Source organism: Hemicordylus capensis, chromosome 7 (assembly GCF_027244095.1).
Source record: "Hemicordylus capensis ecotype Gifberg chromosome 7, rHemCap1.1.pri, whole genome shotgun sequence".
Taxonomy (NCBI): domain Eukaryota; kingdom Metazoa; phylum Chordata; class Lepidosauria; order Squamata; family Cordylidae; genus Hemicordylus; species Hemicordylus capensis.
In genome coordinates this window covers 29291521-29306412 of record NC_069663.1, presented here as the reverse complement: position 1 = coordinate 29306412, position 14892 = coordinate 29291521, and the positions used below count along the sequence as shown (strand labels likewise).

Sequence of the window (14892 nt, the reverse complement as noted above, 5' to 3'; positions counted from 1 at the left end):
GCCCATGTCGCCTCTGTGGGGTGGGGGGTGGGGGCCTCCTGGGGCAGAGAGAACCTCACTGGGGAGTCAGGGAGGAGGAGGAGGAGGAGGAGGAGGAGCCCAGCCTCTTTAGCAGATGGGAGGTCTTAAGGGTGGGTGCAAGGAGGCGAGCCGAAGGAGCCGGGGGGGGGCCTTGACTGGGTGCCCTTTCTTGGGCTGGAGCTCTCCAGGGTGGCAGATGCCTCTTGGAGCTTGGAGTCGGGTCCTCCCTCCCACGAAATGACCGTCCTTGCATCCCATGGCGGGGGGGCTTTGCCTTCTGCTTTGTTGACATGGGGGGTGTGAGAGCAGAGGCCCACTGGCTCAGAAGAAGAAGAAGAAGGGTCCAGCGTGGAGCCCAGCGCCCTTTCCCCAACCAGGCCTGCCCAGGAAGAGGCCTCTGGGGGCCCACGGGCAGGGCCAGCCAGGCCTGGGGCTGGCTGCTCTTGGGGCAGTGCTGGTGTTCTCTTCTCCTCAGCTTGGAGCGGGGCTCCCCGGGGCCTTCTCCTGCCTGCCCGCAGCCTGCCCGGCCACTGGGGAGCTCTCTGGGAAAATGCTTGTTTTCTCAGAAGCCCAGCAGCTCAGGACCTGGGGGGACTGCCCCCCTGCCAGGAGGGGCTGCCCTCAGCCCTGCCGCCTCCCTTTTGCAGGCGGATTCCCTGTAGGGTCCAGGGCTCAAGAGCTGCTGGGGAGGGGGCACAAGACCTCCTCTGCGGCCCGGACTGTCTCTCTCTCCCAGTTTAGGGCCACTGGAGTCGGGGCCCGGGCTATGCCTTGTGGGGCCCCCCCTGGAAGAAGTCGCCCTCCCTCTGCCTCTTGAGCAAAGCCTTCTGCACTTGGCCACATCTCCGTGGGGCCCCTCCAGCCACAAACAGACCGAGAAACCTGGTGAGGGCCCAAGGCCCCAGTGCAGGAAGCAGCCGGTGCTGAGCCCTTCTGTGCACAGGGCTGGCTCCACAGGCTCCAGCAGCTGGCCTGGCCTAGCCTTCCCCTCCCCACATCACGGACTGGAATGTGGCAGTGGGGAGAGCCGCTGCTTTGGCCAGGGACGCCAGTGCTTCCGCACAGAGGCGCTCTCACCCCTGGAGGTTGGGGCTGCAGTCCGGGGCCTCCACACCCCTGGCGGGCCCCAAATCCTCCTCAGTCTGTCCCGGGTGGTTTAGTCGCATTAAGAATGTGCTTAAAATACTGGGGGGGGGAGTGTGAATGGGGGGCCTCCAAAAGCCTTTAGGTCCAGGCTCCAAAATCACCGAGGGGCACCTCTGCTTCCATGTCTCTTGCAGCAGGAGGAGACCCTGAGTGGGCTCTGGGGGGAGCGGAGGCTTCGTGGCTCCCCAGTGAATTCTCCTAATTGCTACTTGAGGCGAGGTCCTTGGGTGACTCCTGTTTCTGGAAGCAAGTGGTGCTGGATCAACCCGCCCCACCGGCAGTCTGCCCACAACCTCCAGAAAACCTCCAAGAGGCACAGCTTGGGGAAAAAAAGAAAAAACCCCACTCTGGAAATGGGTCAAGGAGGGGCAGGGCCCTTCTAGCAGGCAACTTGTGCAGCTGCTTTAGGCTAGTGATCAGAATCGGGGCCTGGTGCTCAGCACTGCTCCATCGCCTTGGAGGGGTTTGTCAGAGGCAGTGCTCGGCGGTCCTAACCAAGCTTGGATCGGCCCTGCCTGGCTTCTCAAGGCTGCCAGCCAGACTCTTCCCCTCCTCCAAGACCCTTCCCTGAAGGTGGAGCCTTCTCCCAGAGGGGGTCCTCATCCTGGACCATAAGCTGTGCTTATGGAGCCCAGCAGCACCTGCTCAGGCAGCCAGCCTAGGATTGCAGAGGACTGAGGGGGATGTGTGTGTCTACTGCTGGCAGCATCCTCCTTGCCTCTGCTGCCCTGGGTACCTTCTGTAACTATGATGCTGTTGCTATGGCAACTGGGAAGTGCGAAGCAAGCTGGAAGCTGGCGGTGCTTCCTCTGTGTGCAGAGACCGCATCAGGAGGGTGTAAGGATGCTCTGCCTGGGAAGAGAAGCCGGGGGTTCCGGCTTGCTGCATTTGGCCCGCCGACAGACTTTGCTCTGTGTCTCCAGGTGTGAGCTCAGCAGACATGGTGACGGGTAGTTCACTTTAGGGATGTGTGGTCACGTTCAGAAGAGAAGAGGAACCTGGGCCTTCAGGGGAGCATCTTGCACCAGGGTTCTGTCTCACCAGGGCGGCCTGACCAGGCTGCATGGCAAACTCCCTGGCAGCTGAGCCCCCTCCTGCCTCCTTCCTTGCACAGTGGGTGATGTCACCCGCAGCTGCTGTGCAGGACCTCAGAGGTCTGCCACAAGATCGCAGCAGCAGCAGCAGCAGCAGCAGCAGCAGCAGCAGCAGCAGCAGCAGCAGCAGCAGCAGCAGCAAAAGCTGCACCTCGCCCTCCCAACCCGCCAAAATGATGGAGAAGAACGGAAGGCAGAGCTGACTCTTCTGACACACGTACCTTTTAAAAATAAAATAAAACAACAGTCGAAACCACAGCTGCTTGGACCAGACACGTGCCGTGAGGAGCTGGCAGGGACTCCCTGCGGCACACACGCCCCCAGGCACATGCACTCACATGACAGATGCACAGACACCTTGTCGGCCCGGCACCCGCTGCTGCCTGCGTGGCCACATTGCTGGGAAAGGATCTTCATGTGGAATCCGTCCGTGTGTGGGGAGCCCCAGAGTCAATCAATACAGAGCCCTGCACATGCCTGATGTCTCTGGCAATGCATCCGGGGAGTCAGAAATCCATCCCCTTGGCCCTGTGCTCCTGCGCTGAGCCCAGCCTGGGGAAGGTGCGGTGTCAGTCCGAAATGTCCGTTTCCAGGCTGCAGCCGGAGGTCTGCCCCCCACACAAGGGCACGGTGCTGTCCCGGTTCTGCCCTTCCATGTCCATGTCCAGCAGTGTCTGGCGAACCCCCAGCTGCCCCCTGGCAGCCTCTCGGGGGGAGGAGGCCGCCCCCTGTGTCCGCCCAAACGAGACGAGCTTCCAAGGGTCAAGGCGGCGCCGGCTGGGGGCAGGCCGAGGCCGGGGGGCAAAGGCGAGGGTCCGTGGCCGCTCCACCGCCAGGGCCTTCACAGCAGGCGGCTCCTTGCGGCGGGCCTGAGAAGTGGCAAGCGAGGGGGGGTCGGGCAGGCGCGGGAAGGGCAGGGCCTCCTGCGAGCCTGGAGAGAAAGAAGAATGAGCCACGCAGAAGAAGGGCGCGGGCAGCAACAGCGGGGGCCCCCCCGGTTTCCTGAGGGATCGGCCCACTCCCCAATCCCCCCACCTCTCCAAAAAGAACAACAAACCTATGACAGGGAGTGAAGTCTTGGCAGTAGCCTTTGGCCAGAACAGAGGCCCACACTGATCATGTGATGGGCACACAAATGGAGAGCTGAACGGCCCCACACCCTGCCTAGAGACCCCTCCCTCCGCCAGGCTCTCCGAAAGGGCCTCCTTTCTGCCGCAATTGCTCTGGGCCGTGAGCATGTCTGGAAGTCACAGCTCGGCCCCTCCCCGCTTGTGAGGACTGCCCGGCGGCGGCAAGTGTGGCCAGTGAGCTTGGCCCAGGACAGAGGGGCATTGGGGCTCTAGGAGCCGGAGCTCACCCTGGCACTCGGGGGCCCCCTCTGGGCCCGGGCGGAGGGCCCCCTCGGACGGGGTGCGGCGGTGTCCTCGGCTGACGGCCTGGGCGGCGCTGACGTGGGTGGGGGTGAGCGACTGGCGAGGGTCCTTCTTGAAGCTCTCGACCGTGAGATCCACCAGGGGGTTGTGGCGGGGAGCCGGAGGGGGGCTCTCGGGCTCCAGGAGGCCGGGGGGGTCGTACGGGGGAGCGTCGTCACTGTCCGAGGGCAGCAGGGACTTGGTGGAGTTGCAGTCTGAGAGGGACAGGAGGGTGATGGAGCTGGAAAGGCCGGCAGGGCTGCTGCGGCCAAGGCCCTCTCCTGCCAGCTCGGCCAGGTCAGCCCCCAGTGCGACGGAGGCCAGGACGGAAGTGCAGCCCAGGAGGACCAGCTCACTGCGGCGGTGGGAGGGGGCTGCTGCCCCCCGCTTGGGCCCCTCCAAACTGGGCGGCTGTGGGTGCAGCTGGGCATCCGCTTCGGCTCCCAGTGGCGAGAGGGGGAGGTAGGGCGAGTGAGGCGTGCCGCTTTCCTTCTCGGTATACTCCTCTGCAGGGCGGGGGGGTGGGGGTGGGGGGAGGAGGGAAGGAAACTGCTGCTGAGGATCTGGGGCAGGCAGGGCAGCCCCTCCCCAGCCCCCCCTCCCGGCCTTTGGGCAGAGACACCAAAAGAGAGTCACAGCAAGGCAGACCCCACCCACCCATTTAGGACATTCTGAAAGCGGATGAGCAGCAACACGGACCAGCCCCCCATAGAAGGCTAGGTCCTCGGGTGGAGAAGGTCTCCCTGCCCCCTGCTGCCTCTCAGTCCCACCCCTCCCCTATGACCCCTGCTTAGTTCCTTCCACCCACAGAAGCAGTGGGGCTTGGGGGGCGTGAACAGCAGTCAAAGCACTGTCAGTGGGAGCTGCAGAAAGGCTCCCTCTGCTTTTGAACGGTGGGTCCTCCGAAGTGCCTGCGATGCTCTGGGCCAAATTAATTTGGTTTTCTAACCCACCTCATTCCAAGGGCTACGGGAAGGTACCAGCGACACTTTGAAGAAACCTCCCACAAAGTACACGTTTGTTGAAATAGGAACATCAAAAGTCTTCCCCACTCTTAGAATTTGGACCGACAGTATAAGGCCCATTCACACACATTATGTTCAACACTTGTACAGCAAGTGGACAGAGCACCCAGGTACAGTCATTCGCGTGTTACGCTGAAGGTAGGAAGAGAAGTACACTTCCTATCTGTACCGTGCGTTCGAAGGGCCTGAATCCAGGTTAACTTCTAAAACCAACACGGGGAGGGTCATTCAGACATCCACGTGCAGGAGTGTACAGAGAGCTATGCACGTGGACAGAGCATCATGTCTGAATGGGGCTATTGTCTTGCAGCACCTCTAGAAAGGGCATTTCCCCTCTGCCTTCACCCTGACTCCTTAACCCACTCGGGGAAGGGCCCCAGGTTCAGCCCCTCCAGTAGGGCCGGGCAAGGAGAGCAGCAGAGCTGCTCTCAGCCACTCTCCAGGGCTTTGGTCAGAGGCAGGCCTGGCTCCTCCCAGTCTAGCTGGAGATGCTCCCAAGGACTGAACCTGGGCTGATTTGCCACTGCCTCGGTTTCCCTCCACTTCCTTTGTGGTTGGATTTCTGACTGTAAGTCCCTTGGGGCAGGGACCTCTCACCTTTTTAAAGGGCCATGCACATTGATGGATGATAACCTACACCAACCCCACACACACAAAATTGGGGGCTGGGCCCCCTGGATGAGCCTGGGGCCCTGCCTGCCTCCGGCGGCCCAGTCCCAGCACTGCTCCCACCCACCCACCCTCGGTCTCGAGATGCTCCAAGGCCTTACCCATCTCCGTGAGGCTGGCGAAGCCCACCGCCAGGGGAAAGTGCTTAGGCGACTTGCCCAGGTTGGGGGCACTAGATGACCACTGCTTGCTTCCCTCAGCCAGGGACTTCAGCCTGCAGAGGTGAGATGAGGTTGATCTTCCTCACCGCCATCCTGAGGGGTGCACCCTCTTCCAGCACACGTGCCCCACCCCCAACTTAGATCCCAGCCTACAAACTTTTGATTGCCCAAAGTCTGTTTGGGATCTGATTTAGTATGTTTGCTTGACATAGTTAGTCAACAAAACTTGTAAAGTGTGCCATATTAATTTTACATGCTGTATAAATGCCTGACATCCAAAAGGAGAGGAGAGCTGGTCTTGAGGTCACAATCATGAATTGTCCCCTTTGCTAAGCAGGGTCTGCCTGGGTTGCATTTGAATGGAGACTACATATGAGCACCCTAAGAGATTCCCCTCAGGGGATGGGGGAACTCCCTTCTGGGAAGAGCATCTAGGTCCCAAGTTCCCTCTCTGGCAGCATCTCCAAGACAGGGCTGAGAGAGATTCCTGTCTGCAACCTGGGAGAAGCTGCTGCCACTCTGGTTAGACAATACTGAGCTAGATTGATCAAGGATCTGACTCAGTATATGGCAGCTGCCTATGTTCCTAAAGTAATTGAACAGCAATATTTGATTAGGGAAAACATTAAATAGAGCACATTTCATGTGGGTCTAAATGTCATATCCAGACAAATCCAAAACCTTTCCTGGTGCCAGGGGTGGGTAGGTTGTAAAATCGGAATACTTGCAAAATACTTTAAGATTGGCCATTGAAGAGCCTGCACTTTCCTTGTTTAAATTTTAAGGACAAATGATGAAGGCACCATGAAAACAGCATACTAATTTTTAACATGTCCAAAAAGCTGCTCATATATAAAGATATTTAGGAACACAGGAAGCTGCCTTCTACTGAGTCAGGCCATTGGTCCATCTAGCTCAGTATTGTCTACACAGATTGGCAGCGGCTTCTCCCAGGTTGCAGGCAGGAATCTGTCTCTCAGCCCTATCTGGAGATGCTGCCAGGGAGGGAACTGGGAACCTTCTGCTCTTCCCAGAGTGGCCCATTATCCCCTGAGGGGAATCTCTTACAGTGCTGCTCACACTTCTAGTCTCCCATTTATATACAACCAGGGTGGACCCTGTTGAGCTAAGGGGACAAGGCATGCTTGCTGCCACCAGACCAGCGCTTCTCCCCTAATTTCCTAGGTATAGTCTTGAAAAAAGTCAATTACCACTTGGAAACTGCTCAATTTGGCCAGTATTGTATCCAGAAACAAGGTGATTAACTATTTGTATGAAACAATGCATTTTTAGAAGCAGGAAAAAATCCTCAGAAAATTACAGGAGTGGACAATTTCCCATTATGGATTCCTACTCACCACCCCCGTGGAAAATGTCCTCAAATGCTGCCCCACAGACAGCCATCTCCACTCCTGGGATTTGGCAGTTCCTTGGATCCAGCTCCTTCTCCATCCTGCCCCCCAACACTCCCTGCCCTATAGCTCCTGGGCCTGTACCTCTCCTCCCCACCAAGTCTCTCCTTATGGAGGGTCGAACTTGGCCCCCATGTCCGGCCTTTCTTCTTGGCCCCCACCAGCTCCTCCTTCTTGGCCAGGCTGCTGCGGCCCCAAGTCTGGCTTCCGTCCAAGGGTGTCACTGCAGGATGGGTTGGGGGGGGGGAGAACAGGAAGAGAGTGTGACCCAAAGCCCCTTGCGGCCCCTTCACCAGCCAGCTCCCCACCATGAGGAGGAGATCCTTCATCCCTGATGAAGACGGAGCGGGTCTCCTCCTCCCCAACACAGTCCTCTGGAGAGGAGAATCTCCTCCCTCGTGAGCTTAGGCTGGCATTCGGGAGGGGCTCACCTTGCCTAATGAGTGTGTGTGGGGGGGAGCTGCCTCTGGTTCCCCACAGCAGCTCGAGTTGCGCTCCTGCCCTGTCCAAGAGCCCTGCTGCCTGCAAGCTGGCCAATTTTCAGGTATCTCTACCTGATTAATAGCCAGCCTGCAGGCAGCATGGCCCTCAGGTGGGGCAGGACAGAGAGGAGCAACGCCAGGAAGCTGTGCCTTGTCTGCCCCCCACCCCTGCTCGTTAGGATCAGCCACTACTGGGGACGTCAGCAATGACTCCTTCCACACAGATGCACAATTTATTATTATTATTATTATTATTATTCAAAAGATTTAAAGGGCTTGCTTGGCTTCGTTCATGGTTGTTGATTTGGGACTCTGCCAGTTTTATGACGACATTGTCAGCGTTACTGCAATATGTTTTGAAGATACAGTTTTATGCTTATTAGGGCTGTAACGTTTAATCAGATAAATCCATGTTTTAAAACTTTTAATCCACAAATTGGACAGCTCATGAGAACTGTAGAGGAGAAGTGGGGTCATCTCAGAAGAGACGGAAGGTGTCTCCAAGAGTTCCCGGGACAGATGGGCATCATCCCAAACCCAAGGTGGACTAGCAGTAATTAACTGCCGCAATCCATCAGCGAAGGCTCCTTGAACGGGAAGGAGGCTCTCCTGACCTTGGGCTCCCCGTTATATGGCTGAGCTGCCTGCCAGGATGGTCTCCGTAGGCAAAGCAAGTCTTCAAGGCCAGAAACTTCCTCCTCCTGCATGAAAGCTGAGGTGGTGCCAGATTTCTTGCAGGCACAGGCGGGGGCTGGGTGGCCACAGCACCTCCCGGCCATCCTGCTCCCTGCACAGCCTCAGCCAAACTCTGCCCCCACTCCCAGGCTCCAGGAGGCCACAGACCCCAGCGATGCAAGCCTGGGGTCACACATGGCTGCGGTGTCGGCACTCCGTTGACCAGGCCCCCCTAACCAGCCATCTCTGGGGCACTGAGGAAGGCACCCTGCAGGCAGGCCTCTCCTCCTCTTCCCCAGTGGCAGGAGCCCCTGAGTTGTTGGGGGCTTTGGGGGGGTTGGTACTCACAGCGGATGGCACGCAGCCGTGGAATGATGATGGGGCTGCCGGGGGGGCTGGCTCCGTTGGCCCCCAGCCCTTTCCGCCGGTCGAGTGTGGGTGATGCCTGCACTGTGATCTTGTGCTCAAACCCTGGAGGAAGAGGAGGAGGAGGAGGAGGAAGAGGAGGAGGAGGAGGAGGAAGAGGAGGAAGAGGAGGAGGAGAAGGAGAAGAGGAGGAGGAAGAGGAGGAGGAAGAGGAGGAGGATCACTCTAAGCCTGGACCCTTTAAATTTAAATTCTCTCCACCTGGAGCACACAGTGCCGCCCGCCCCCCCCCCCCCACTGAGGCCAAATCTTCTTGCATCGAGACATGAAAGCAGGCAGTATGATTTCCAACAGACAAGCACAGCAGGCCAACCAGAGGTGGCGGGAGGAAGAGGAAGAGGCAGCCCTGGAGAGCCTGTCCGGGTTCTAATCTGTGTGGGTGGAGGGAGGAGGTGGCGGTGGAGGGTGGCAGTGGGGGGCAGCCCCCTTTAGCAGCCTGGCCGCTTGGCCAAGGGAGGCTGTTTGTGTCCTCCTCCTCCTCCTCCTCCTCCTTGTGGGGAGGGGTCGCACCTGCGCTTGAGAGTGGCCCTTAAGAGCCTCTCCAGAGGGCCCCCGTCCCGTCCCGGCAGGCCTCAGCGGCCACTGGCCCATTTGGGGAGATGAAGCCGCCCCTCCCGCCCCCCCCGGCCCTGCCCGTACCAGACGGGAGGCTGATCCGGTGGCTGTCCCGGAGCTTGAGGCGGGAGGACCGGAAGTGCCCCTTCCGCTTCTTGACCCGGGGCTTCTCCTGGCCCATCTGCAGCATGATGAGGTGGAGCTCCCGCTCCACCATGTCGATCTCCCGCTCGGCCAGCTCCTGCTCCCGCCGGCGCAGCTCCGCCTCCTGCGTCTTCTGCTCCTGGGCGGCCCGCAGCAGCTCCTGCTCCCGGCTCCGCAGCTCCTGGGGAGGCAGGAGGGCAGCGGGGCTCTGGCTTCAGAGGGCCTGCTGGGCCCCAGAGCCTAGAGGGGAGGCACAGCTGCCCCTGCTTCCCAGATGGCTCCTCCTCACTCTCCCGCCCAAGAGCTGTGCTGCCTGCAGGCTGGCCATTCGTCAGGTAGAGCTCTGCGGGTAACTAGGCAGTTCTACCCGCGACAACTGGCCAGCGCAGCTCTGGGGCAGAGCGGGAGAGATTGGAGCCCCCCACCCAAGCTGCCTCTGAAAATGGGGCCATGTGCCCCTCTGCCCCCCCCCGAGAAGCTGCAGCCACCCCAGCGCCAACCCCAAATCTGGAAGAGGGAGGGGAGGCAGCACAGCCAGGGGGGCGGGGGGTGGTGGAGAGAGCACGGAGAGAACTCACTTTCTCCTTGGTGCGCAGCTCCTGAAACATCCCGGCAATCTCCACTCTCCAGTCCTGCTGCAAGGAGTGGAAGGACTCCAGGGGCATCTGGAACATGGCCGACTGCTCAATGGCCACCAGCTGCTGCAGGATGGAGCCGAAGCCTGGGCGGGCGTGGGGGTCCGGGCTCCAGCACCCTGCAGGCAGGAAGCAGAGGGGGGGCCCCTGGGGCAAAGCGCTCTGCCTGCCCGCACAAGCCTGGCCGATGGAGCCCTGCCCCCCACCTCCCCCAGCATGGACGCTGCTGCTCCTCCGTGGGCCCGGCTGCCCTGGGGAGAGGCTTCCGGCGGCCTTGCCATCTTGGCAAAGATGCCAGCCTAGCCTGGGGAGAGGCAAGCAGCCTGCCCAGCTGGCTCCCAGCTCAGCCGCTCTGGTTCAGTCTCTCCCCGCACAGCAGCCTGCAGCTGCTGCAGCCGGAACTTCCACTGGGCATCCTGGCTGATAACCAGGAACACCCCCCCGCCCCCCCCACACACTTAGAAAAGGAACAGCCAGCGACCCCCACCCCCTCCCAGAGTTCCTTCCTCCCACTTCCCTGCAAGCAAAGCGGCCCATTCCAACCCTTGCCAGTATCCAGGCCCCGGACCCGGTGCTGCATGCCAAGGCTTTGCCCTGGGACATGTGGGACCATGAGGACCAACATCCATGCTGCTCAGACTGCAGAACCAGGACTGGGGAGACCCGAGTTCCGATCCCTGTTCAGCCAGGAAACTCACCGGCTGACTCTGGGCCAGTCGCTTCTCTCTCAGCCTAACCTACCTCACAGAGTTGTTGTGGGCATAAACATAACCATGCACACCGCTCTGGGCTCCCCAGCAGAAGAGTGGGGCAGAAATGTAAAACAAATCTAAGCAAATAAAAAGAAAGCAAAGGACTCCAAGCACCCAGTGTGTTGCCCTCTTCAAAAAGTGGGGGGGGGGAGAGATTTGAATTGAAGACCTGACATGGAGGACGGGGACTTTCCTCCTGTGCGACTCCCTGATTTAACTCACACACACACACCCTGAGGTCGCTGTTAGCTGCAGAGGGGGAAACTTACAGCCACCATCTGATGTAGGGATCAGGAGCAGAAGAGGACTGAACTGGGGGGTGGGGGTGGGGCTTGTAGAAACCAGGTAGATCTTAGGACCCAGAGGAAACTGCCAGGAGCAGGGGAGGGGGAGGCTGCAAGAGTCACTATAAAGCAGGGGTGGGGTGGAAGAGGGGAAAGGAGGTCTTGGGGGATGTTGGGGTCCACCCTCCACTCTGACTAGGAGAAGACGCTGGGGGGGGAGGGGGGCCATCGCTCCCCAGGAACAGAGCTTATGCTGTGCCTCAGCCAAGCTCCTGCCCCATAGGTGGAGGGCCTGGCCGCTGCCCCTTCCCATGGGCCTACTTGGGAGGAGGGGGAGGCCAGCTGGCCTGCAGATCCAGGAAGGGGCAGGTCTCTGACTCTTGGTAGGACCCCTTCGGTGGGAGCCAGCCAGCCAGCCAGACTTTTGCTGGATCAACAGCTCCTCTTGAAGGCACCTCCTGCCTGCTGCTCCCTTGCCTGCCCTGGAGACAGCCAACGGTGCCGGTTCCTCTGGGGTCAGGTGAGTGACTGGGGGGTGGGTGAAGGTGGGATGTGCTTTTTGCCTCCCCCCCCAATTGTTTCCCATTGGGGAGAGGATGGGTCCTGTGCTCTGAATGAAGCCCTTGTGATCCAGGCCGTGTCACACCCAAGGCCAAAGACAGTACAGAGCAAAGGCACCAGCCGAGGAATGCCAGTGTGCCTGCAGAAATGGGGTCCCAGAGAGAGCCTCTGCCCCCCCCCCATGCCCTGGTGGCTCTCACTCACCCTCCAGCAGCCGGGCGAAGGGCTCAGGGCAGGTGGAGGGGATCGGCAGCGTCAGCTTGTTCATGGCCACGCCATAGGCCACCGCAAGGACATCGATCTCACGGTAGGGGACCTCGCCAGTCAGCAGCTCCCACAGCAGCACCCCAAAGCTGGAAGGACCAGTGGGCAGAGCTGTTCAGGCAGTGGGGGGCCCACAGCAATACAAGGCGGAAGATCTCCCTGCCCCGGAAGGCTTGTTGAAGACATCGGCCCAGCTCCTGGGCAGCCCTCCCTCCTACCCGGCTGGCCCCCCATCAACAGGTGCCTGGCCTCTGAGCAGGGAAGGCCCCCCATGCCTATAGCAGCTGCACAAGAGCCGGAAGTTCAACCGGCAAAGCTTTCCACATCCCTGGCTCCCCAGGAGAGGAACAGCTGCCTGGCCTGCCTCTCTGCCTGTGATGCTCTGCTGGGGAAAGGCATCCACCCACCGGCCCAGGGAGGGGCCCCTGCCTCCTCTCCCCCCACCCCCTCGCCTTACCTCCAAACGTCGCTGCTCTTGGAGAAGAGGGAGAGCTTGATCACCTCGGGAGCCATCCAGGCGTAGGTCCCCGCTGCGCTCATCTTGGTGGTCTTGTGCCACTCGCGCGCCAGGCCGAAGTCCGTGATCTTGAGGGTCCGCCCACTCAAGTCCTCGTTGTTCTCGATGCGCTCCAGGATGAGAACTGCGCAGGAGAAGCCCACAGAGGAGGGAAGGGGTGGCAGTCGTCTCCCCAGCAACCTGCCTCGGGCACTCCGGCCAGTCAGCGGTGGGCAAAGACCCCCGCACCCCCTTGGCCAGGACTCCAAGGTGTCTTGCTTGGCCACCTCCCAGTGCAGCCGCACGCAGCGGCCTCTCCTCACCGAGCCCTTCTGGCTTGCAGAGCAAGGCCCACACCCATGGCCACTGCTGCTCCAAGAGGGCGCCTCCAAGAAGAGGACTTCCTTCCCAGTCCAGGAAGGCCTGGCCTGGAGCAGGCCCTGATATGTGTGTGTGTGCTAGGGGACATTTTCCGTGCCCCCCCCGCCCGATCCCTCCACTCGCCTGTGGATGGACTTACTGTTGATGGACTTGAGGTCCCGGTGGATAATTGGCACGATGGCCTCGTTGTGGAGGTAGTTCATGCCCCGGGCAATCTGGACGGCCCAGTTCACCAGCACGTGGGGGGGGACCTTCTTGCCCGCCAGGGCCCGGTTGAGCGCCCCCCCGCGGGCGTACTCCATCACCAGGCACAGGTGGGGGGGGCTGAGGCACATGGCCTTCAGGGCAATGATGTTGGGGTGGCGCAGCATGGCGAAGAGGCGGGCTTCCTGCCGCACGTTCTCTGCCGTCACGGCGATGTCCTCGTCGGGGTCTTGGCGTGCGGCCTTCACGGCCACCTCCTCCCTGCGCCAGACCCCCTTGTAGACCTTCCCAAAGCCCCCCACGCCGATGATCTCGTCCAGCTGCAGCTCCTGGAAGGAGATCTCCAGCGGGGGAGGGCAGGTCAGGGGGCTGTAGGCCGGGTTGCTGGCCACGTAGTTGCTGGGGAAGATGCCCACCTTCTCCTGCAGCTGGCCTGTCCACCAGCCCTCGTCCCCAGAGACCGTGGAGTCCTTGGACAGCACTTCCACCAGGTCTCCCCGGCGCAAGGTCAGTTCCTCCTCGGTGGCCGCCTCGTAGTCGAAGACGGCCGTCCAGAACGGGTGGGGGGTCGGCAGGCAGGCGTCCCAGAGCCCCCCGCCGCCTCCTTGCTCTTTGCTGGCCTGCTCCATGGAGTCCACAGCGGCCGCCGTGGGCCCCGATCCCTGCCGCTGGTCACGGCCCTGCATGCCTCACGGGGCCACCTGGCCGACCCCAAGCGGGCCGGCCAAGCGGGCCCAGTCTCCAGGCCCTCCACTGTGCAGCACGCGGGTGGCAGCTGCCACCTCCTGGGTTCCTGCCATCCCGGCTGGGCCAGGCTCTTTGGCCAAGCGCCCCGCTGGCGGACGAGCGCGTCTCTGGGGTCTCTTCCGCCGCCTGGACTCTCGCAGAGCCTGTCAGCTGCCTGCTGGCGGTGCCGAAAACACCCTGCAACAGAAATGCTGCCTCCCTTGACGGCTGCCCGGCTTCGGAAGAGGCCTCTTGCCCTTTAAAGCTCACCCCTCCTGGCCCCGGGCGCAGCCCAGCTGGTGGCCGGCCGGCCGGCCGGCCTCCTCCTCCTCCTCCTCCTAGTGACAGCCGTGCCCTGGCTCCGAAGAAAGGGGCCATTATGTCCCCCCCCCCGCCCCGCTGCGGAGGGTGGCGGAGAACGAAAGAAAGAAGAAGTGAGGGCCATTTCGCAGCACACGCCGCCGCCACGCTCCACAGCCGGGCCCAGCAGCAGCCCCGGGGAGGAGACCCACGCAGGTGTGGCAGGGCTGGCAGCAGCGTGCGGAGACCCCGCTCCCTCCCCGACGGCTCCGTCCACAATGGCAGGGGCGGGGCGGGGCGGGGCGAGGGGGGCACCGTTGGCAGGAAGCCCGATGCCCGCGGACTGCCGGTGCCACCTGCCGGGGCGCGCACCCCCCCCCCCCACCCCCGCGGCATGCCAAGGAGCCAGGATCCCGGCTTACCTGCCCCGCGCCGCTCACCTGTCCTCTTTCAGCAGCAGCGGCAGTTCCTCCAGAGCCCCCCGGAAGGAGGAGGCGCCCAGCCCTGCAGCGGATGCCTCCAGTGCCGGCTCAGCAGCCGCCGCCGCCGCCTCCCCTGCTCGGGGCTCCCCGACTGCTGCCCTCCTTGCCGCCGGCGTGCCTAGCAGGGATCATCGCCGAGGGGGCGCCCGCCTGGCCGCGACGATCGCCTCCGCCGCCGCCCCCCTCTCGCTCCAGCCGCATCCTGCAGAGGGGCGCGCGGACGGATTGCCCACCCCCGCTGCCGCTGCCGCTCAGCGCCCCCGCCCCGCTGCGGACCGGGCTCCTCGGCTTATGCCAATGGGCTCCATCCATTGCCGGAGCAGCCGCGGCTGGAGCTGTCAGCTGGTGCGAGGGGGGCCGGGGGGGCCGGCGCGCGCCGGGGCTGGTGCATGCTGGGCCCTGTAGTTCTCGGCCTTCCTCCGGGAAAGGCAGCCAGGGGGGCGCCGAGGCGTGCGCGGAGCGGTGGGGAGGGGGTTGGCCCAGGCCCGCTCAGCACCTGCAACAGCCCGGAGAGAATCCGGGGAGGCGGGAGCAGGCCTGGGCCTCTGAGCATGTGCAGACTCCTGCTGCCGCCTTCTGAGGGCT

The 14892-nt window shown here is 61.9% G+C and overlaps 1 protein-coding gene across 3 annotated transcripts; it reads right to left on the bottom strand.

Moving 5' to 3' along the window:
- Positions 1 to 2461: 2461 nt before the first annotated feature.
- MAP3K10 (mitogen-activated protein kinase kinase kinase 10) lies at positions 2462 to 14892 on the bottom strand. Of its 3 annotated transcripts, none has more exons than XM_053267009.1 (11): positions 14248 to 14892; positions 12735 to 13723; positions 12176 to 12359; positions 11659 to 11807; positions 9801 to 9976; positions 9163 to 9403; positions 8446 to 8568; positions 7025 to 7163; positions 5469 to 5581; positions 3619 to 4179; positions 2462 to 3192 (listed from the first exon to the last, which is right to left on the bottom strand). In XM_053267009.1, the coding sequence occupies exons 2-11, from the start codon at positions 13483 to 13485 to the stop codon at positions 2831 to 2833; spliced, it is 2799 nt and encodes a 932-aa protein (XP_053122984.1). In that variant the 5' UTR covers positions 13486 to 13723; positions 14248 to 14892; the 3' UTR covers positions 2462 to 2830. The 3 variants fall into 3 exon arrangements, with proteins under 3 accessions (XP_053122984.1, XP_053122986.1, XP_053122985.1); XM_053267011.1 differs by having other exon boundaries at positions 3619 to 3888; XM_053267010.1 differs by having other exon boundaries at positions 14266 to 14892.

Excerpts from the sequence above, each read along its gene's own strand:
- MAP3K10 (XM_053267009.1), bottom strand. The coding sequence starts at position 13,485 with ATGCAGGGCCGTGACCAGCGGCAGGGATCGGGGCCCACGGCGGCCGCT. Across the intron at positions 11,808-12,175 it reads AAGAGCAGCGACGTTTGGAG|CTTTGGGGTGCTGCTGTGGG; the intron begins GTAAGGCGAGGG and ends TGGTCCTTCCAG. Across the intron at positions 5,582-7,024 it reads AGACTTGGTGGGGAGGAGAG|GCTGAAGTCCCTGGCTGAGG; the intron begins GTACAGGCCCAG and ends TCACCTCTGCAG.